This window comes from Micromys minutus (genome assembly GCF_963924665.1).
Source record: "Micromys minutus genome assembly, chromosome: 23".
Taxonomy (NCBI): Eukaryota; Metazoa; Chordata; class Mammalia; order Rodentia; family Muridae; genus Micromys; species Micromys minutus.
The window spans coordinates 47,046,338-47,068,182 of NC_137958.1; the positions used below are offsets into that span (position 1 = coordinate 47,046,338).

At 40.2% G+C, this 21,845-nt stretch overlaps 1 protein-coding gene across 1 annotated transcript; it reads left to right on the top strand.

The window, feature by feature from the left end:
* Positions 1-1,352: 1,352 nt before the first annotated feature.
* Positions 1,353-9,421, top strand: LOC308435732 (hyaluronidase-5-like; the record flags this gene model as incomplete). The annotated part of the gene is made up of 3 exons (XM_080936490.1): positions 1,353-2,300; positions 3,059-3,148; positions 8,885-9,421. 3 exons carry the CDS (start codon positions 1,353-1,355, stop codon positions 9,419-9,421), a joined length of 1,575 nt encoding a protein of 524 aa, XP_080792616.1.
* Between the last annotated feature and the right edge of the window lie 12,424 nt (positions 9,422-21,845).

Consider the following 21,845-nt stretch of genomic DNA (forward strand, 5'->3'; position numbering starts at 1 on the left):
TGATTATTTCTTGAGGTTATTTTCAACAATGAGGATGAGGGGATAATTTGCTATGAGACGGACAGCATTTTACCAAGAAAAATATAATGATTACCCAATGACCCATAGACTTATACTAGTAATGTAACTACAGGGAAAGCCATGTTTTTCTCCTAAATTAAAATTTTAAATGTGTGTTAGAAGTGGTAAGTTTTCCAAAAACTAAATGCTGGAATACATGCAACTTAATCTCGTGATTCTTGGCTCAGAGAAGTCTGTTATATGACAAATTACTAATAATTCTTCAGTTTAATCTATGAATAAAATGCAAATTTGGTTATCAAACGCTATTTAACGTTCCAGATTCATTTATTGTTTTTAATAAGGTAGGTTAGAGTCAATTCCTTTTGTAAAGATATAAAGTAGCTTGCCATTTTAGTGGCCCTTGCTGAAAGATTTGGTGCAGCAGTGTTCTAAGCAGTTCTTAAAGTTGTCTAACTTGTGGAATTGTGGCCTACACTGAAACCATCTTTTTACTTTCTCCTTTGCTGTTCATAAGAAAACAAGTACAGGTGAATACAATGAAAAAAAAAAACATAGTAATGGCACACAGTCCTGATGCCAAATGCTTGGGAGGCCGAGAAATTTCTAGTTCCAAGTCAGACAGAAAGGCTTAATAAAGCTTTGTTCAAAGATCGGCTGGGAATGGCATTAACTTAGTAGCAACAGTATTTTCTTAGCATGTGTAAAGTCAGGGGTTTAGTTTCTAATATCATCCTCATAGTTATAAATGCAAATGAATCATGAAAAAGGCAAATGCTTTTAATTGCATGAGAAGCTGTTTTCAAAATTCGGTATATATGACAAGAGTGGGCTTTTAACAGTGATAACTAAGAGCTTTGTATTTTTTTTCTTTAACTTGTCTTTGCTAAAGCATCTGATGAATATGAAAAAGGAAATGGAAACAGTTATATTTAGTTATCTATGGGATCAGATGTGATTTAACTATTACAGAATTTGTTTCATATATAAGAGGAAAAAATCTCACTGATTTAAACAAACTAGGAGGTTCTATCTTTTGAAATTGAATTAAATGACTTTTTAAAAATGATCTAGAGGACTTAGTAAAGCTTTCCACCTGGCTGTGACATATTCTGTATTTATACCTTTTACTTATAGGTTATACGACTTGTCACAAAACATTTTTGAAATATGAAGCCAGAAGAATAATCGTTCAGTGAAGAGCAGCTACCAAACGTTCACCTCCAACAGTAACCTCACATCAATGTCTTCCTCACCTTTTGCACTAAATGTTTGAGAGATCGAAGTGTGTAAGAAGAAATAAGTATTTGGATACTAATTCATTCTCTGCAATGGCAGTGCTAAATGTTAAACACTCCTTTGGGAGCCTTCGTGAGCCCAGTGGACTTCCCCAGACACTACTAGTCTTTCTTCTGGTTCCATATTGCTTGACTGCAGATTTTAGGGCACCCCCACTTATCCCCGATGTGCCTTTCCTCTGGGTCTGGAATGCCCCAACTGAGTCTTGTCTATCAAGGTTCGATCAGCCGCTAGATCTCAGTCTCTTCTCTTTAGTAGGAAGCCCCAGAAAAACTGCCATAGGTCAACCTGTCACAGTATTTTATACTGATCGTTTGGGTCTCTATCCTCACATAGATGACTCACATTTATCTATTCATGGAGGGATACCCCAGTTGGTGTCTCTAAAATCTCATTTGGAAGTAGCTAAGGATGACATCCAACATTACATGCCGATAGACAATGTGGGCTTGGCTGTCATTGACTGGGAAGACTGGCGGCCTACCTGGTTCAGAAACTGGAAACCCAAGGATATTTACCAGAATAAGTCTATTGAGTTGGTTCAGCAACAAAATACACAACTTAATTTCACAGAAGTTGTCAATAGGGCCAAAAAAGAGTTTGAAGAAGCGGCAAAACGTTTTATGGAAGAGACTTTAAAATTGGGGACATCACTTCGGCCAAATCACTTATGGGGGTTTTATCTCTTTCCTGATTGTTATAACAATAAATTTGAAGATGATTACAAAGGATATTGCCCTGATATAGAAAAGGAAAGGAATGATGCTCTCTCCTGGATGTGGAAGGAAAGCACAGCCTTGTACCCATCCATCTATTTGATGAGCAGGTTGAGGTCATCTCCGCATGCAGCGCTCTACATCAGAAATCGTGTACAAGAAGCTATTCGAGTGTCTAAACTAAAAGACCCCCATAATCCACTTCCTATTTTTGTATATTTTCGCATTGTCTTTACTGATCTGCCTTTGCAATATCTGTATCAGGTACGTAAGCCAAGCATGGCAGCTGAGAGGCCTTACAAACTGCGTTGAGTGGAATCCCATGTCTTGAAAGGATGAAATTTAGTCTTTATTGTTTATGAATGCATACATGAAGAAAGTGTTGTTTGCAATGCAGGCAAAGATGAGAGTACTTTAAATCTTTTATGATTAAAAGTAGGATTTTTGGTGTGGGTACAGGTTCGCTCACCTCAGGTGTCATTCCTTATGAGCTAACTAGTCACCTATTGTTTTGTTTTGCTTTCTAAATCAGACCCATTGCTAGGACCTGAAGTTTGTCCATTAGGTTAGTATTCCTGGCCCGTGAGCCTGGGGGAATCTGCCTGCCTACCTCCTCAGCACTGTATTTGCAAGCTTGCAAGTACGCAGCACCACACCCAGTTCCTGTTTTATAGCATGGGTCCTAGAGGTGGAGCTTGGATTCTCACGTTAACACAGCATTCACTTTACCAATTCAGTTATGTTCCCAGCCCAGCACTTGAATGCTGATTTTTGGTGTCATAGAGACTTACATGTAGTCCAGATTAGACCTCGTTCCTCCCTTTATTTACTAGATGGACTTTTTTGTAAGCAGGGATAATGAGCGCATTGATGCTTTAAAACTAACAAAATCTGTGTGTGAAGAGTGTCTAAAGAGTATGGAGGTATTTGAAATATTGTTGGGTCATCATATTTATCTTTGCTGAGGGTATAATAATTTCACTTCATCCACATGGACTAACTCTTCCTGTCATATTTGCCAGGATGACCTCGTCAGTACGATCGGTGAAACAGTTGCTCTGGGCGCCTCTGGAATGGTAATGTGGGGAACTCTTGGTTTATCACAAAGTATGGTAAGTTGAGTTGGTAGATGAAAAATTAAGATATTTATATCCTTACTGTTTGGAGGATTGATTAGGCGTTCAATAAGAACATAAGCACGCTGTTTGGCTGATCGAATGTTCTCTGTGCTATCTGAATTGAGATATCTTGTCTTTGTTGCTTGTCGAGCAGGACGTGGCATCTGTTCCTGTTCTGTGCTGAGGAATGAGATATTCAGTAAACTAAAATCCTACCGACTCCCTGACTTGTAAGGTGCCGAAACAAGAATCTAGTTTCATTCCAATAATGTGATGTTTGGTGTCAGACAGCGGGACTCTCTTTATTTTAATTGTTTGATTATCCGTATTGGTTTTTTATCCCTGGTACATTAATCCTTTTGACCCCAAAAGAGAGTATATATATACTACTAAACTGAAGCAGAAAGTTTCCTTTTCTGTAGGATGTGGAATGGAAAGTAAGGGTGAAGAAAGTCAGCTGAAAACCATGGCCCATGATGCCTGGCACAGGACTGTTAGAGGACAGCTTTGAAATTCTAGGAAGGTAGACACATTTTGAGATGTATGATATCTGTCTTTTGTCTTCTTTGTGAAATATTACCAGTTATATATCATTAAAAGTATTCAGATACAGATATTTGTGAGAGTTTTTCAAAGTAGCCTCAGTTTTCTATCTTACAAAGCTATTTAAAGTGGAATTGTCATAAGCATACTCTAATTCTAAAATTTTTTCCTTTTTTTTTCTCAAAACTGCAAACTCTTTTTTCAAGAATATTAATAATTCAAATGTGGAATCAGAGAATAAACCCTGCACACTATTTAATTTAAAAGTAAAAGAACCAGGATGTCAAGATGAATCTTTAGAGTAGATCAGAATGTCACATCTTCACCCAGGGTTAGAGGGAAGATTCCATTCTCAATGGCCTTTATGGATCCTATAATATTCCTCCCTTGAATAGAGACCTTAAATCATTTAGGATATGAGCTGATAGTGAGAAATAAATAATAATCAGTTTCAACCAGGAAAGTCCAGATATTCACTTCCAAAGCTATTCAACAGAAGAGATTGGTGTATGGCCTAGTGTTTCAGTCATATTTTTGATAGCTTCTCCTCTTCCTCCTCCTCTTTCTTCTCCTCCTCTTCCTCCTTCTGCTTCTAATTTTATTTTTATTGAAAAATTGTTTTCATATACTATATACTGATCACAGTTTTTCCTCCCTCCTCACCTCTCCACCTTTCCAGCTCCATGCCTTCTTAGTTAAAAGGAAAAAGATGCAAATAAAACAGACAAACTATGACAAAACAAAACAAAACAAAAAAAAACCAAACTAAGAAAAAGCACAGAAATACTTCTGGATTCATTTTACATTGGGCATCTCCTGCTCGACATTGGGACCTGCTGTAAAGTGTGGTGGAACTTCTTTGGAGAAACTAGTATTTTTTGTGAGTGGTTGTTAATTGGTGGCAGCTTCTTGGTTAGCTTCTTGGCTGAGGATGGGAGCTCCTGTTCGCTTCCTCATCTCAGGTTTGGATATGTGGAGATCCTATGTATTGTGCCATAGCCTCTGGGATTTTGTATGTTTGTCCTTTCTGCTGTATCTGAATATTCTGTTTCCTTGGTATCATTAATTTTTCCTGGTAATTACAATTATAATCTTTCTGCCTCCTCCTCCACACAATCCCCCAAGGCACGTGGTGTGAAATTTGATGAAGACATCCCATTTAGGACTGAGCGTTACAACTCTCTGCACATTGTCCAGCTGTGGGTCTCTGTTTTTATTCCCATCTACTGCCAGAAAAAGTGTCTCTGATTATGGCTAAGTGAGACAGTGATCTATGGGTACAGCAGAATATTATTAGGAGTTATTTTATTACTATATTCCTTTAGCATAATAATGGCATCTGGTTTCCCAGGGGTCCATGGATTATCTAGTCTCAAATCTTGGCCATAGAAACAGTGTCAGAGAAATGGATCTTAGATCCAATCAGACATTGGTTATTCCCACTGTGTTTATAATGCACCATAAACGTATAGCTTTATTATTATTATTATTTAATTAGATATTCTGTATTTACATTTGAGATGTTATGTCTTTATCCCGCCCTACTCCTATCCGCCCTCCCTCTCTATTTGCCTTCACAAAGGTGCACTCCCTTCTGATCCTCCTCTCTACCCCATTTCCTTGGCATTCCCATACATTGGGAAATGTGCCCTCTTTGGAACAAAAGTCTCTTCTCACATTGATGCCAGACACTGCTATCTTCAGCTACATACAAAACTGGATAAATAGGTCTCTCAAAGTGCGCACAAAAGTTGGTGTTTTAGTCCATGGGAGTTTTGGAGGGTTTGGTTGGTTGATAATGTGTTATCTTCCCATGTGGTTGTAACCCCTTTCAGCTCCTTATGTCCTTTCTTTAGCAACCTCATTAGGATCCCTGAGTTCAGACCAATGGTAAGCTGCAAGCATGCTCAGCTGAATCTATATGACTCTGACATAGTGCCTGAGGAGGAATCTCTGTCTGGTTTCTGCCAGTGAGTGCTTTTTGGTATCAGCTATAGTGCTTGAATTTGGTGACGTTATATTCCTAGATGAGGCTACTTCTGAATGATTTTTCCTTCAATCCCTGTTCCTCTGTTTGACTTTGCATTTTCTCCCATGAGAGTTTTGTTCTTTTTTCTAAGAAGGACTGAGGCATCCCCATTTTGGCCTTTCTTCTTTTTGAGCTTCATAATGTCTGTGAATTGTTTCTTGGGTATTGGGTATTCAGAGCTTTCTGGGGCTAGTATCCCCTTATCAGTGAGTACATACCATGTGTGTTCTTTTGTGACTGGGTTACCTCATTTAGGATGATAGTCTCTAGTTCCATCCATTTGTGTACAAATTTTATGAAGTCATGGTTTCTAATAGTTGAGTTAAGTACTCCATTGTGTAAATGTGCCACACTTTATGTATCCATTCATCTGTTGATGGACATCTAGGTTCTTTCCAGCTTCTAGCTATTATAATAAATAAGGCTGCTATAAACACGGTGGAACATGTGTCCTTATTGTATGTTGGAGCATCTTTGGGGTATATTCCCAGGAGTGGAATAACTGGGTTTTCAGGTAGCACTATGTACAATTTTCTGAGGGACCACCAGACTGATTTCCAGAGTGGTTGTACCAGCTTACAACTCCACCAACAGTAGAGGAGTGTTCCTCTTTCTTTGCCTTGATTGAGAGTTTTGCTGGTTATAGGAATCTGGGCTAGCTTTTGTGTTCTCTTAAAGTTAGTATGACATCTTTCCAGGACCTTCTGGCTTTCATAGTCTCAGTTTAGAAGTCTGATGTAATTCTGATTGGTCTGTCTTTATGTGTTACTTGTCCTTTTTTCCTTACAGCTTTTAGGATTCTTTCTTTGTTTTGAATATTCAGTGTTTTGACTATTATGTATCAGGAGGAATTTCTTTTCTGGTCCAATTTATCTGGAGTTCTGTGGGCTTCCTGTATGTTCTTGGTCATCTCATTCTTAAGGGCAGGGAAGTATTCTTCTGTGATTTTGTTGAAGATATTTACTGTGCCTTTTAGTTGATATTCTTTGCCCTCTTCTGCACCTGTTATCTTTAGGTTTAGTCTTTTCATGTATCCTGAATCTCCTGGACATTTTGGGTTAGAAGCTTTTATATTTTTGCATCTTCTCTGTTTTGTCTGTTTTCTATGTTGTCTACAGCCCCTGGGATCCTCTCTTCCATCTCTTGTAGCCTGTTGGTGATGCTTGCATCTGTGGGTCCTGATTTTCTTTTTCAATTTTCAATCTCCAGCGTTTTCTCTTTTTGTGTTTTCTTTATTGTTTCTATTTCCATTTTCAATTCCTTTATGTGTTTAGTTGTGTTTTCCTGTTGTTCTTTGAGTGATTTTTCCTGGTTCTCCTGTAACTGTTAAGGGAGTTATTTATGCACTTTCCTAAGACCTCCACCATCATCAAGAAGTATGATTTCAAGTCTAGGTCTTGTTTTTCTGGTGTGTTTGGCAATCCGCTACTTGCTGTAGTAGGAAAGCTTGGTTCTGATGTTGCCACATTGTCTTGGTCTCCATTGCTTAGGTTCCTTCATTTTCCTCTTGCCATCTTGTTGTCTATGATTATAGGTGCTCTTGTTGTCTCTGACTGGAGCCTGTCTCTCCTGTGGATCTGAGGGCCCGTGGGCTCAGGAAGGAAATTGCTTCAGGATGTTTGTTTCTTTTCAGGCAGTTAGTGACTTCTGATTGCAGTGGCTCTGTTCTGTCTCCAAGGGCTCAGGTAGATGAGCTCTTGTACTACTTCTCTGTGGGCCCAGCTGTGTGCAGGCAGGTCCTGAGTCTCGATGGCGGTCTTATTATTATTAATTCATCATTCTCCACTGTTTTTTATTATTTCATTGGATAGTCTCTGTATTTACATTTCAAATGTTATCCCCTGCCCCCTGCTACCTTCCCCCTCCTTCTCCACTTGTTTCCAGGAAGGTACACACTCTCCCAACCACCCTCTCCACCTCTGTGCCTTGGCATTTCCCTACACTGGAAAAATGTACCTTCACTGGACCAAAGGCTGCTTCTTCCATTGATGCCAGACAATGTCATCCTCTGCTACATATGCACCTTGGGCCATGGGTCTCTCTATGTGTGCTCATTGGTTTACAGTTTAGTCCATGGGAGTTCTGGAGGGTTTGGTTGGTTGATAATGCTGTTCTTCCTATGGGTTTCAAACCCTTTCAAGCTCTTTCAGTCTTTTCTCTAACTCCTTCATCAGTTTCCCCGTGTTTAGTCCAGTGATTAGCAAATGCATAGCTTTTAAGCAGAATGTTCCTTTAGGAGAAATTACAAGGAATTAGTAACCAGAATTCTTTTCTGGAATTCTATGCCTTCAGCAAAGATTCCTAAGCTGCCTAATTAATTTTTATGTTCAGTCCTCATTTATACCAATGTGAAGATTCTCAACACTTAAATTCTGCAAAATTTCACAAAGAACTGACTGTTATGCATACATAATTATGCAACATTTATGTAAATTATACAGTTTCAACTCATTTGTTTTGAGCCATCACTTTCGACACTCTCTTTGATATTGCTTAGACTTGTCTGAGAAATCTGGTTCTTTTGTTTCCTTAAAGATTTATTGATGGTTAATTGAGAAAAAATGGAATTTTATATATATATATATATATATATATATATATATATATATATATATATATATATACACACACACACACACACACACACACATATATATATATATATATTTGTGTGTGTGCATTTTTTTATCGCAATAGTCCTATGTATTAGGCTATGGAAATTATCTTTATTTTATAAGCTATAAAACTTGAGCATAATAAAATTAATTAATTTGACTTGGGAACATCCAAATTGGATAATTGGATATTTGAGATATTTCCAAGGTCATTTATGAAGCTGATTCCAATCACCAGGGCAAGAGAAATTCAAAGCCTGTATTCTAACAGTTGAAACATTCTATCCCTTTGATTAATTCATTAGTAACTGAGGAAGATCAAAGCTAAATTGAGTCTCAACTAAATAATTATTCACTAACATACAATGGCATTCAAAACTTAAGAATGTAATGAGAACAGTTAGTTAAGTAATATTGCTTGCTACAGTAAAAAAGAGTATTTCCTAACAACATGGCAGGCCTATTGCTTTGTTCTTTAAGAGTTGGTGCAGGATATTGTCACAAAGAACTTATGCCTTGATATTCTATTTTGTGATTCTACAGAAATCTTGTCTGGACTTACATGATTACTTGGAGACCGTCCTGAATCCTTATATAATCAACGTCACCCTTGCAGCCAAAATGTGTAGCCAAACACTTTGCCAGAGTAAAGGCATATGTTCAAGAAAAGATTGGAATTCGAATGACTATCTACACTTGAGCCCTCAGAACTTTCAGATTCATTTTGTGAAACGGGGAAAGTATGAGGTTACTGGCAACCCTACCCTTGAAGATCTGGAGTACTTTTCCAAAAACTTCCGTTGCAGCTGTTTTGCCAACTTGAACTGTAAGGAGCAAGCTGACATAAGAAGTATGAACGCTGTCAGTGTGTGCACTCTTGAGAACATCTGCATCAACTCCCTTGTAATTTCAGACAGTAGGACTCTACCTGAGAACTGGGATCGCCCTTATTTTGCTGAAAGAAATCAAACAGATATTACATCATCTGCCACCATGAGTCCATGCAGGCCACGAAAAAATTTGAGTGGGTATCTCTTTGTTCTCTCTATCTATTCACAGCATTTGAAATATTCACTATAGGGTCTGGCCACTCAAAAACTGGACATCATCTTTCAAAAATAATTCTGTACACATTATCAGGATTACAGTTTGAATTTCAGAGGCAAAATCTATATTCTTCTATCAAAAAGTGATTGCAAGGATATCATACTTGTTAATGGTCTTCTGAGAAGAGTGAAGATTAAATAAAATCAAGTTGCTATAACTGTATGTCTTTTAGTAATTTGTTTTTAGAAGTATGCTACTAGCTAGAATTTGGCATTTTTTAAAACAATTTATCATTGGTTAAAAGCTTTTAAAAAATCAAAATTTATAAATTTTAAAGTGGAATTTCTCAAGTGCTCTAATCTGCCATAATTACAATTTTTAGCCATTCTATTTTGAAAATATTTCTATTGAGGATTTATGAAAGAGTAAAGTTTAAAAAATGATATTTTTGCATGAAAAATATTTTTGAAATTTATACTTTTAAAGTATTCAAATTAACTTTTAATTTCTGGTAATCAAGATTAATTAATATACCTGAAATAGTTTTTGTTATCTAAGCACCTACTTGTTCATTAGTCTATCATAAAGCTTGCATTGAGTTTTACTTCTTTCAGGCTCGGTATTCAATGCCATTAAATCCTTGTAAAGGAGCACATTTCTTTCCATCAGTGAGTTGGAAAGTAGTTGTATGCTTAAAACTAAAATAAATGACTATTGGGAATAGTGTGTTTTCAATACTATAGTGTGTTCACAGTATATACCATGTAAACAGTCCCCAAACCCTACAGAAATAGTAGCAGTCATTACAAGTTTTCCAACCAAAAAAGCTCAGGACCAGATATGTTTAGTGCAGAATTCTATCAGAACTTCAAAGAAGACCTAATTTCAATGTTCTTCAAACTATTCCACAAAATAGAAACAGAAAGGACACTACCTAATTCATTGTCTAAAGCCACAGTTACACTAATACCAAAACCACACAAAGATCTAACAAGGAAAGAGGACTTTAGAAAAATTTTCTTACATCAATGCAAAAATACTCAATAAAATTCTCATAAACCAAATCCCAGAACATATCAAAATGTTCATTCACCATGATCAAGTAGGTTTCATTCCATCGATGCAGCGAGAATTAAATATATGGATATCCATCAATGTAATTTACTATATAAACAAAAATCAAAGAAGAAAACTGACATGATCATCTCACTAGATGCCAAAAAGTATTTGACAAAATTCCACATCGCTTCATGTTAAAATTATTGGAAAGAACAGGAATTCAAGGCCCATATCTAAACATAGTAAAACAATATACAGCAAACAAGTAGCCAACAATAAACTAAATGGAGAGAAACTTGAAGCAATCCCACTAATATCAGGGACTAGACAAGGCTGCCCACTCTCCCTCTACCTATTCAATATAGTACTCAAGTCCTAGTCAGAGAAATTAGACAACAATAAGAGGTCAAAGGGATACAAATTGGAAAGGAAGAAGTCAAAATATCATTATTTGCTAATGATATGTGATATGATATGTAACCCTCAAAATTCTACCAGAGAATGCCTAAATCTGATAAACAACTTAATCAACATGGCTGGATATAAAATTAACTCAAAGAAATCAGTAGCTTTTGTCTACTCAAAGAATAAACAGGCTGAGAAAGAAATTAGGGAAATGACACCCTTCAAAATAGTTAGAGATAATATAAAATATCTTGGTGTGACTCTAACAAAATAAATGAAAGATATTTAAAACAAGGACATCAAGTCCCTGAAGAAAGAATTCAAAGTAGATCTCTGAAGATAGAAAAAATAATCTCTCATGCTTATCGATTAGCAGGATTAATATAGTAAAAATGACCATCTTACCAAAAGTAATCTATAGATTCAATGCAATCCTTATCAAAATTCTGACTCAATTCTTCACAAAGATAGAATGAGCAATTCTCAATTCATTTGGAACAACAAAATCTCAGGATAGCAAAAACTATTAACAATAAAAGATTATCTTGGGGAATCACCATCCCTGACTTCAAGCTCTATTATAAAGCAATAGTGATAAAAATTGTATGGTACTGGTACAGAGATAGTCAGTCAGATCAATGGAATAGAATTGAAGACCCACAAATAAACCCACACACCTATGTTTACTTGATCTTTGACAAAGGAGCTAAAACCATCCTGTCAAAAGAAGACAGCATTGTCAATAGATGGTGTTGTCTCAATTGGTGGATGACATGCAGAAGAATTGATCCATTCTTATTTCCTGTACAAACCTCAAGTCCAAGTGGATCAGGGACCCTAACATAAAACTAGGTACTCTGAATCTATTAGAAGATAAATTGGAAATAGCCTGGAACATGTCATCACAGGGGAAATTTCTGGAATAAAACACCAATGGCCCAGGCTCTAAAATCAATTATAGACAATTAGGACCTCATAAAATTTCAAAGCTTCTGTAAGGTAAAGGACACTCTCATAAGGACAAAAATGTCAGCCTACAGTTCGGAAAAAGGTCTTTACCAATCCTGCATCTTATAGAAGTCTAATATCCAAAACATACAAAGAACACAGAAGTTAGTGTCTATTGAGGATGCCAAGAAGTGCTTGCTGACAGGAGCCCGGTATAGCTCTTTCCCAAGAGCTTCTGCCAGAGCTGGACTAATATAGATGAGGATGTACACAGACAAACATTGGACTGATAGTAGCTGAAGGGGTTTGCAACTGCACAGGGAAGAACAACAATATCAATCAATCAGACCCCCCAAAGCTCCCATGGACTAAATCTTCAACCAAAGAGTACAAAGGGAGATACTGATGGTTCCAGATGGCTATGTAGCAGAGGTTTGCCTCACCTAGCATCACTGGGAAAAGGCCTCCTTGGTCCTGTGGAGGCTTGATGACCCAGGATATGGAAACACAAGGCCACTGAGTCAGGAGTGGGTGCATGGGTAGGGAAACATCCTCACAGAGGCAGGAGAAGGGAGGAGGGGATAGGGGCTTGTGGAAGGGAAACTGGAAAGGGAGATAACATTTGATATGTCAATGAATAATATTAGCAGTAAAAAAAAAAAATCTCAGGTGACAGCAGATCATGGAGAAGATGTGGAGAAAAAGGAACAGTCCTCCATTGCTGGTGGGGTTGTAAGCTGGTTCAACCACTCTTGAAATCAATCTGGCAGTTCCTCAGAAAACTGAACATAGTACTACCTGAGGACCAAGTTATACCACTCCTGTGCATATACTTAAAAGATGCCCCAACATATAACAAGGACAAATGCTCTATTATATTCATAGTAGTCTTATTTCTAATAGCCAGAAGCTGGAAAGAATGCACATATCTTTCAACAAAGGAATAGGTGCAGAAAATGTAGTTCATTTACACAAAGAAGTAGTACTCAGTTATAGCAATGACTTCATGAAATTCTTAGGCATTGGATGGAACTAGAAAGTATCATCCTGAGTGAGGTAACCCAGTCACAAAAGAACACACATGGTATGTACTCACCAATAAGTGGATATTAGTCCAAAAACTTGAAATACAAAAGATAAAATTTATAGACCGCATGAAGCTCAAGTAAAAGGAAGACCAAAGTGTAGATTCTTCAGTTCTGCTTAGAAGAAGGAACAAACTAATCATGGGAAGTAGAGAGTGGAAGGGACTTGGGAGGAAAAGAGGGGGGGGGGAGAAAAAAGGGGGGGGGCAGGATCAGGTGTGGGAGGACACAGGGGAGGTGAACAGAGGGTCAGAAAATTTAACAGAGGTGTGTAGCAATGGAGGATGGGGAACTGGGGCAGCCACCAGAAAGTCCCTGATGCCAGGAAAGCAAGAGGCTCCTAGGACCCAACAGGTATGACATTCGCTGAAATACCCAACAAGAACCTGTAGAGACCATATCCAGAATTTAGGCACTCTCCCTAGTTGAGGGATGAGGCCACCCACCCTTTTCAAAAATTTTAACCCAGAATTATTTCTGTCTAAAGGAAATAGGAGGAAAAAGAATGGAGCAGAGACTAAAGGAAAGGCCATCCAGACACTGCCCATCTTGGGATTCATCTCATATGTAACCATCCAACCCAGTCACTATCGAGGAAGCCAAGAAGTGCTTGCTGACAGTAGCCTGGTACAGTTGTCTCCTGAGAGGCTCTGCCAGTGGCTTGATGATACAGTTGCTGATGCTTGCAGCTAACTATTGGACTGAGCAGGGGACCCCAATGAAGGATTTAGGGGGAGAATAAAAGGAGCTAAATAGGTTTGCAACCCCATAGGAGGAACAACAATATCAACCAACCAGGTCCCCCCCAACACTCCCTGCCCCGAGCTCCCAGAAACTAAACCATTGACTAAAGAATACATACCCATTGAGGGACCTTTGGCTCTAGTTGCATATGTACCAGAGGATGGCCATATCTGGTCAATGAGAGGGGAGTTCCTTGGTCCCATGAAGACTTAATGTCCCAGCACACAGGAATGTTAGTGCAGTGAGATGGGTGTAAGTGGGTGGGTGAGTGCCTTCATAGAAGCAGGGGGAGCATTGTGTAATAGGGTGTTTGTGATGGGGATACCAGGAATGGAGATAGCATTTCAAATGCAAATAGAGTAACTGATAAAAAAATTTAAAATATATGCCAAGTTGAAAATCAGTCTCACTGGTAATATCTTATATAAAGCATAACTTTATGACAAGGGTTGCAGAAGGAAGTTGTGTTTCCATTCAAGCATTTTTTGAGTATCAGACTAACATCTGAGTTCTATGCAGTCAGCATCCTCTGCTTGCCAACGACAGGGCCACAATTGCCAATATCCACAGAATATAGTACGAACATGAACAGTGAAACTGCAGGGATGAAAGAACAGACTTCCACCCAACTAATCAACAGGACATTAAAAGAAATAACTGTCTTTCTTCTGCACCATTAGGTTGAGGGCAGAACATTTTAAAGAGTCAGGTTTCCTACAATCCCTCCTCTCTGACAGGAAGGAAAAGTATTTTCGGTAGGAATGGGACCCTGATGAGGCCACCAATGTTCCAATACGTGGTCTCATATCCATGTATCTTCAGGCAGCATTAAACAGGTTCAGTGCTGTTGCTTTTGTTGTTGTTGTTGTTGTTTGTTTTGCTTTGTTTTGTTTTTTTTTGTTGTTTTCCTTAAAGGAAGTTGAGAATTAAAAGTGGTGGCGGTGGGTTTAGGGAAGGTGTTACTGAAGGCAATAAAATAGTGATTGTTTTTGGTCAAAACATCTTTTCAGTGAAAACTGGGTGTTTTTAAGAAAGGTGTTACAAGCTTTTACTGAGCTCAAGCACACAAAGGGGATGGTTTCCTAAAAGTAAGCTACATGGGTTAGTTTACACAGCTCAGTTGAAGATTGCTAATGTACACAAAGTCCTGAGTTAGGTTCCAATGCCATTAAAGAAAAGAAGAAAGAAACGGAGAGAAGAAAGGAGGATGGACGAGATTAGAAGAAGAAAGAAAAGAAGAAAGAAGAATGGCCTTAGTGAATTTTAGAGGCAATGTTAATGTCTTCAGTTGCTTCTCTGTTTTTTTCAGTGTATCTCACTGATGCAGGAACTCACTGTGGGAATATGTAGGTGAGCCACGGAGCCCCTGGAATCCACTCAAGCTGAGTCCCATGGCTTGGGTTACAGATCTATGCCACTATACCCAAGTTTGTCATGAAATCCAGAGTTTAGATGCACTTATCCTCACAGGGCAAGAACCTCACCCACTTAGTCAACCAGCACTAAGGGCCTCTCCTCCCACTGATGTCCAACAAGGCCATCCTCTGCTACATAAGCAGCTGGAGCCATGGGTCTGTCCATGTGTGGTCTTTGATTGGTGATTTAGTCCCTGGGAGATCTGGGGACTCTGGTTGGTCGATATTGTTGTTCTTATGGGGTTGCAAACCCCTTCAGCTCCTTCAGTCTTACTCCTCCCTTGGGGTCCCTGTGCTCAGTTCAATGGTTGGTTGGGAGCATCTGCCTCTGTATTTGTCAGGCTCTAGCAGAGCCTCTCAGGAGACAGCTATATCAGGTTCCTGCCAGCAAGTACTTCTTGGCACCCTCAATAGTGACTGGGTTTGGTGACTGTATATGGGATGGGTCCCTGTGTGTAGTCTCTGCATGGCCTTTGCTTCAGTCTCTGCTCCACACTTCGTATGCATATTTCCTTTAGACAGAAGCAATTACGGGTTAAAACTTTGGAGATGAATGGGTGGTCCCATCCCCTAACCTCTGGATACGGTCTGTACAGATTCACCCCTTTTCTGGGAATTTCAACTAGTCTCATCCCTTTTGGGTCCTGGGAACCTCTTGCCCTCTCCTCCCATACCTAATCCTGCCCCCCTTTTTATTTTTGATAATTAATTCTAAATTTCTTTTTCCTGTGAATACTGTTCTCTCTGAACTTTGTGACTGTCCTAGTTAGAGTCACTAGTGCTATGAAGAAACATTATGACCAAAAGCATGTTGGGAAGGTTTTGCTGGCTTACACTTGTTTGCTCCCAAACTCCAAAGGTCTCTTCAGCAATTCATATATGCGGGCCTTCCAAAGGCTCCAAACAGCATCCCTGTCTGCCATAACACCACAAGTCCCATCTGGTCAGCTGTCAATATGGTCTAAGTGGTAACACAGCTTGTGTGGCAGCTTGGATCTGTTGAAGAGACATCCCCTGTTCCAGGCTGCTCTGAAAGCTAGCAGCTTGCCTAGTCACTAGGTATCTGGCTTGGAGTAAGGCTAGTGTGAAATGTGCTATCTTCAGTATCCAAATAAGCCCACTTCTTCTTTGGTGGTGGGAGAGGATCAGGTTCGATTATTTATCTTTCTCCTTGGAAAGAGTACCTCAGCACAGCCCACGCCACTCGACTCCAGAGATTTTTACTGAGTTAAAAGGCCCTTGAATTGTGGTTGAGTTTATTTACCATCCTCTGATGCTTATCTGTGCTCCCCACAAGTCCAAGGTAGTTGTTTCTTCCTGCACACTTGGTACAGTGAGCATCAGTCATCAGTATTGAGAACCAGTGTAATGTTTTGTGGGAGAAATACAATCAAGATCCCTTTTAACTAAGGAGTCAGGGCTGGAGAGTTAGCATGTCCTTCAAGTAAAACTGCAAGGTTATATCGGCGGCCTTGGCAACCGGAAGCGACTTGCTTCTGGTGGTCCTTATGGACAGGTACTGAGAAAACTGGATTTGGTAGATCAATAGCTGATGTCCTGTACCAGGAGACCTACCTGTTCATCTGTTCGGATAAAGACACCACATCAGGTACAGCTTCTGCAATTGGAGACCCTTCTTGAATGAGTTTTCCATAGGCAAATAACGTTCTACACAGTGTAGCTATCTTCTGCAATGGCCATATTGGAGAGCTGTGGTGAGAACCGTAACTTCTGTATCTTCCGAAACCCTTTATGGTGGCATTAATGCCTTCGATTCCTTCTGGGGTGTGACACTGATATTTTTAAACATTTTATTTGTTTTTCATGAATTTTACATCACGCACCCCAATCCCACTCATCTCCTCCTCCCTTGTGCCCACCCTCCACCGTCTCAACTTCTGCCATTGCAGACAAAATCTCACTGTGGAAGCTGTGTCGTGTCACGGCGTGTCCCAGAGGACACACTTTTGTCCCCACCTCTTTGTTTGCTAATGTTTCATTGCAATGACCATACTGGGTCTCTGGCTTCTGCTACTCTATCAGTACTGGGCCTCACGGGGACTCCTCTCAGACGTCTAGCTGTCATGGAGATTCTGTAGTTTTGGGTTCGTGGGAGTGGCCTCTTCCTGTACCCCTGAAAGTTATCTAGGGAATGGTTCAATCTAAAGCCCGGGATCTGGGCCTGACAGGTATCCGAACTTGTCAATCTACCCATTCTCCTACTCCCAGGATCTCCTGGCCAGTTCACCTATAATCACCTACAACCTCCATAACCAGCTCTATCCTGCTGTCTAGACGAGATGCAGGGCCGCTCTCTGGTGTGGAGAGCATCTCCTGTCAAGGTCAATTCTCCCACACTCATACCTTGGGGGCTAGCTCACCTGGAACTTCCTCAGTATGCAAGGACTGCTCTCCCCAGGACTGCAGCCGCCTGGGAGAGGTATCATCGGCTCCTACTCTCCTGCCTCCAGGGCCCGCTCTCCCATCAAGTCCAGGTGAGAGTTGGGGTCAGTTGTGCGCAGCCTTCAGACTTCAGATGTGAACATTTCCCCGTGTGTGGCAGACCAGACCAGGGATGTCTGCCTGGCCTTTGGTGGTCAGAGCCCCTGTTACTGCCGAGCTAGGAACTCAAATGTGACTCCTGATAGCAGCACAGGCCAGGACCTCATTATGGTCTCGTGTGGCATCACGAGCTACTGACATCAGGCTGGTCCTCACTACCCTTGACTCTTTAGTTCTGTCTCTCTTTACTGTGCCGCATCTTCCTGCTTCTTTTCTATTTCTCCATCATTTCCTCCTCTGCGTGGCACCCAGGGTCTCTGGGGTCACCTCAGGAGTGGTCCTAGGAGTGTCCTGCTCATGCATTACGGTGCCCGGCAGGGCACTCCTAGGACCCCGCCCCTACACCAGGCCTATAAGGTGCCAAACTGGCGTTCAGCCCAGGCTCGCTCCCTGTCCGGGCCTCACAGCGCCAGTCTGGTAGTCATTTAAGGGTCACTTCTCACCCAGATAGCCCACGTGATCCTTTTGTAAAAGTTGTCTATTTACGGCTTACTTCCACCAAAGGCCACAGTCTCAGTCAGGGTTATTTTAGTCTCTCCATCCGGGGAGTCTAGTGCCCCAGGATGACTTAGGGTCATCTCAGGCTAGCTTCCTACCTGGGGCCCCTGGTGACAGACTGGTGGTGGTTCTTTTCTTTCAGGAACTGGCAGGCTACTAATCATTGAGATGTTCATAGGTCAGAACACCGCGCACGGACAGCCTCTCTCCTCTCTGCCGCCTACCGACGCACAAGTGTCACAGCAGCCACAGCTGCAAAGCCTCTTGGGCGGAAGTGAAGGCAGTTTTGTCTTCACTGTTTTCTTTGGAAAAGGCTTCCAGTTAGCTTTGCCAACCGTAATTGTCCCATTCCACAGAGCATTTGATGAGAATAATACCAACTTCTAAATATTGGGGACCCCGTGGACTTACTGAGTCAGACCAGCCAAAACTGTATCAATCACGGAAACTCCACAAGACCCTCTTTTTATTGGAGGGTGACAGTGTTTCCTGGGGTCCCAGAAATCAGCCTTAACTTAGAACCGGTATCCAATAGACCCCAGAAAGTCTGATTATCTCCTTTCTCCCAGTGTACAGTTACCCTTGTAAAAAGGCTTTAGGTCTTCCCAGGGAAGGACTGAGGAACAGCTAACAGTAAAACTCTCAGATATTTTCTCAAGGTCTTTCCTCAGGGACACCTGGTCACCCCTTCATTCAAGGGCTTCTGGGTCTGCAAACTGGTTCCGTTTAGAGACTGGTTCACAGGCTGAGAACCATTCACTGTAGTCCTTCTTTCATTTGCTTGAGGACTTTTCTTCTTACACAGATCACACAAGAATGTAGCAGGCTTCTTATCTATCTCACGCCTGGAGATTCCATGATGGATGAGCAGTACAGAAGGTATGTACAAGCCACACCATGATAAATATGACTTTGTCTCTGCTGTTCATTGCATGTTAGACCATTAGGGACATTGTTAGTGCTGTACACTGCGGTAACTATGGTCACCTTGCCTTCGGTAAGTGCTGTCACCAGACCCCTGATAACTTAAGTCTTCAGATGCACTAATGTCCCTCTCACTGTTTCTGTAGAATTGTCTAGCGTCTTGTAGGATTAGTGAAGGGGCAAGTCTTCTGGGCCTTCCCATTGTGGAGGACTAGGTTTCACAGGGCACAGTCAGTCTAGCATCACAGCTTCTCTGAACCTTAAATCTCTTCATCATCACTAAGCCAAGAGCTATCAGGTGTCTCCAATCCCTCTACCATAGGCCATCTTTTGATAATTGCTTCTGCCTACCATTCAAAAAAAAAAAAAAAAAAGAAAGAAAGAAAAGAAAACTTTTAACACCTTAAAGCAAAACCAACCATGTCAAATTTCATATTAAACTTACATGTCCACTCGGTTGGCCCATATCAACAAACTCAGCCTGATCCAGCTTTCTGTGTTCCTTCTACCATTATTTCATACCCGTAGAATCAATTTCCACTCTTACCTCCAGACTTCTGCTGAAAAGACTTAGGGAACTCATTGAGTTCATGAGTAGTGTAGTGTGCATCACCGTGGACTACACTTTCTACCTCTTCTAAGAACCTGCTTAGCCCCATAGGTCTAGAGGTCCTGAGACACATCAGCATTGTCTTGCCTAACACCTCCTTCACAGAAAGTCATCGCTGGGTAATCATACTGGAGATTAATTTCACCAGTCAACGGTGGCAATGACAAGGCTTCAGGTTTTGGGAGTGTTAAGTACTTCTGCTGCTGAGGGTAGAGAGACTACTTCCTCAGGTGAGATAAACTCTGAGAATTCAAAATCCTTAGCTCCAATAGGATTCTTTCACACATTTTTGGCACATGTCCCAGTATTCCATTCTTTACCAATTAATGTCCTTTAACCCCTCACACACTCCGAGGCTGGAACTTGAATAATTTTACTGTAATGCAGCTAACTTTATAATGAGTGGCTCAGCTTCTTTCCCTACAACCTTAGCTCTGTACCTGCTGGAGAGAAAAATTCTCTTCTAAGGCACACTTAAGAACTTTTCGATTGTTTATGTGCATCTGGAGCTAGTCAGTTTTATCACTGAGTTGATTGTTTTTCCTCACCATAAGCTGATATGCTATTAGTTGATTATTCTTTTAAAGATTTATTTAATGTCTGAGTACAGTGAAGCTATCTTCAGATGCACCAGAAGAGAGCATCAGATCTCATTACAGATGGTTGTGAACCACTATGTGGTTGCTGGGAATTGAACTCAGGAACTCTGGAAGGGCAGTCAGTGCTCTTAACCTCTGGGGCATCTCTCCAGCCCCAAGTTGGTTAATTTTGATCATGGAGATTATTCTATTCCCTTGTCAGTTTATCCAAGATGCTAGGAACAACTAACCACACCATCATTTTCTCTTTTTTTCTTTTCTCTTTTTCTTTTCTTCCTCTTCCTTCTTTCCTTTCTCTTCTCTCTCTCTCTCTCTCTCTCTCTCTCTCTCTCTCTCTCTCTCTCTCTCTCTCTCTCCTCTTCTTCTTCTTCTTCTTCTTCTTCTTCTTCTTTCTTCTTCTTTCTTTCTTTCTTTCTTTCTTTCTTTCTTTCTTTCTTTCTTTCTTTCTTTCTTTCTTTCTTCCTTCTTACAAATTGTCAAAAGTTTTATACACAGACTCACCAAATCCTTTGCCTTTCAGATTTGGCAAATCAAGATAAGTAAATGCATTCATTAAAGTCAAACTTAACATAATGAATGAGATAGTTTGCATCATGGGCTTTCAGTACTTTTTGAGATACTAGGAGGGGTTTTGTATCTCTAGAGGTTTAAGTTACTGCAGGTATTGGCAACTTGAAAAGCCTATTGCCGCTACTCAAAATTTCCATTTTTATACTTCCATTACTCTAGAAACACATCTGTTAAAAAAATCTCTATTAGCTGGGATTCTCTAGAGTAACACAGCTTATCGAGTGGATCTATACATGGAGAGAAAAGGGATGAATAAGGATGAGTTACAGACTGGTCCAGCTAGACCATAATGCCTATTTACCAATGGGAAGTCCAAGAATCCTGTGGTTGTTCAGTCCATGAGGCTGTACGTCTCAGCTGGTATTTAGTATACATCTCTGACGCAAATCCACGGGAAACTACCACAACCTAATTCAGGCAGGATAGCAAAGAGCAGAGACTCTTCAGGAATGATGGTATTGGTCAGTTCTCAGGAAAGAGAAGCAAGACTTTTTGAGGTGCTTACTGAAGGAGGTGGAAACAGAATGGAGAGTAGTGAGAGGTAAGTATAAACAACAAATAGCTAAGGACATGTGAGCAGTTGGAGAAAAAAAGATTATAATTGACGTGTTTCTCTCATGTTGTCAGGATGTAGTTGTATAGATATTCATCTTTCCTTTCCTGAATTTCTTTATCTGTCACATAATTTCAATAAAGGGAGTATAAGTGGTTATAACATTTAAGTTTGAGATACTAAGATGCTATCCCTCAAGGAACATTGCCCCCTATTCTAAAATATTTAATGTGTTTATTGTTGAATGAGAGACAGTTATAGCATGCTAGACATACATATGACCTGGTGAAATATGTAATATGTTTATACATGGGATAGTTATATCATCGTTGGCATATTTATGACCTGGTTGTTGTTTTCATTTGAAAGTGAACAAGCCATAAGAAGACATGTGTGTCAAGTTGACAGGAGGTGGAGTTGTACAGGCTCTTCTTGCTCAGCATCAGATCTGGACGTGACTGCATCTGGAATTAACTAAAACCAAA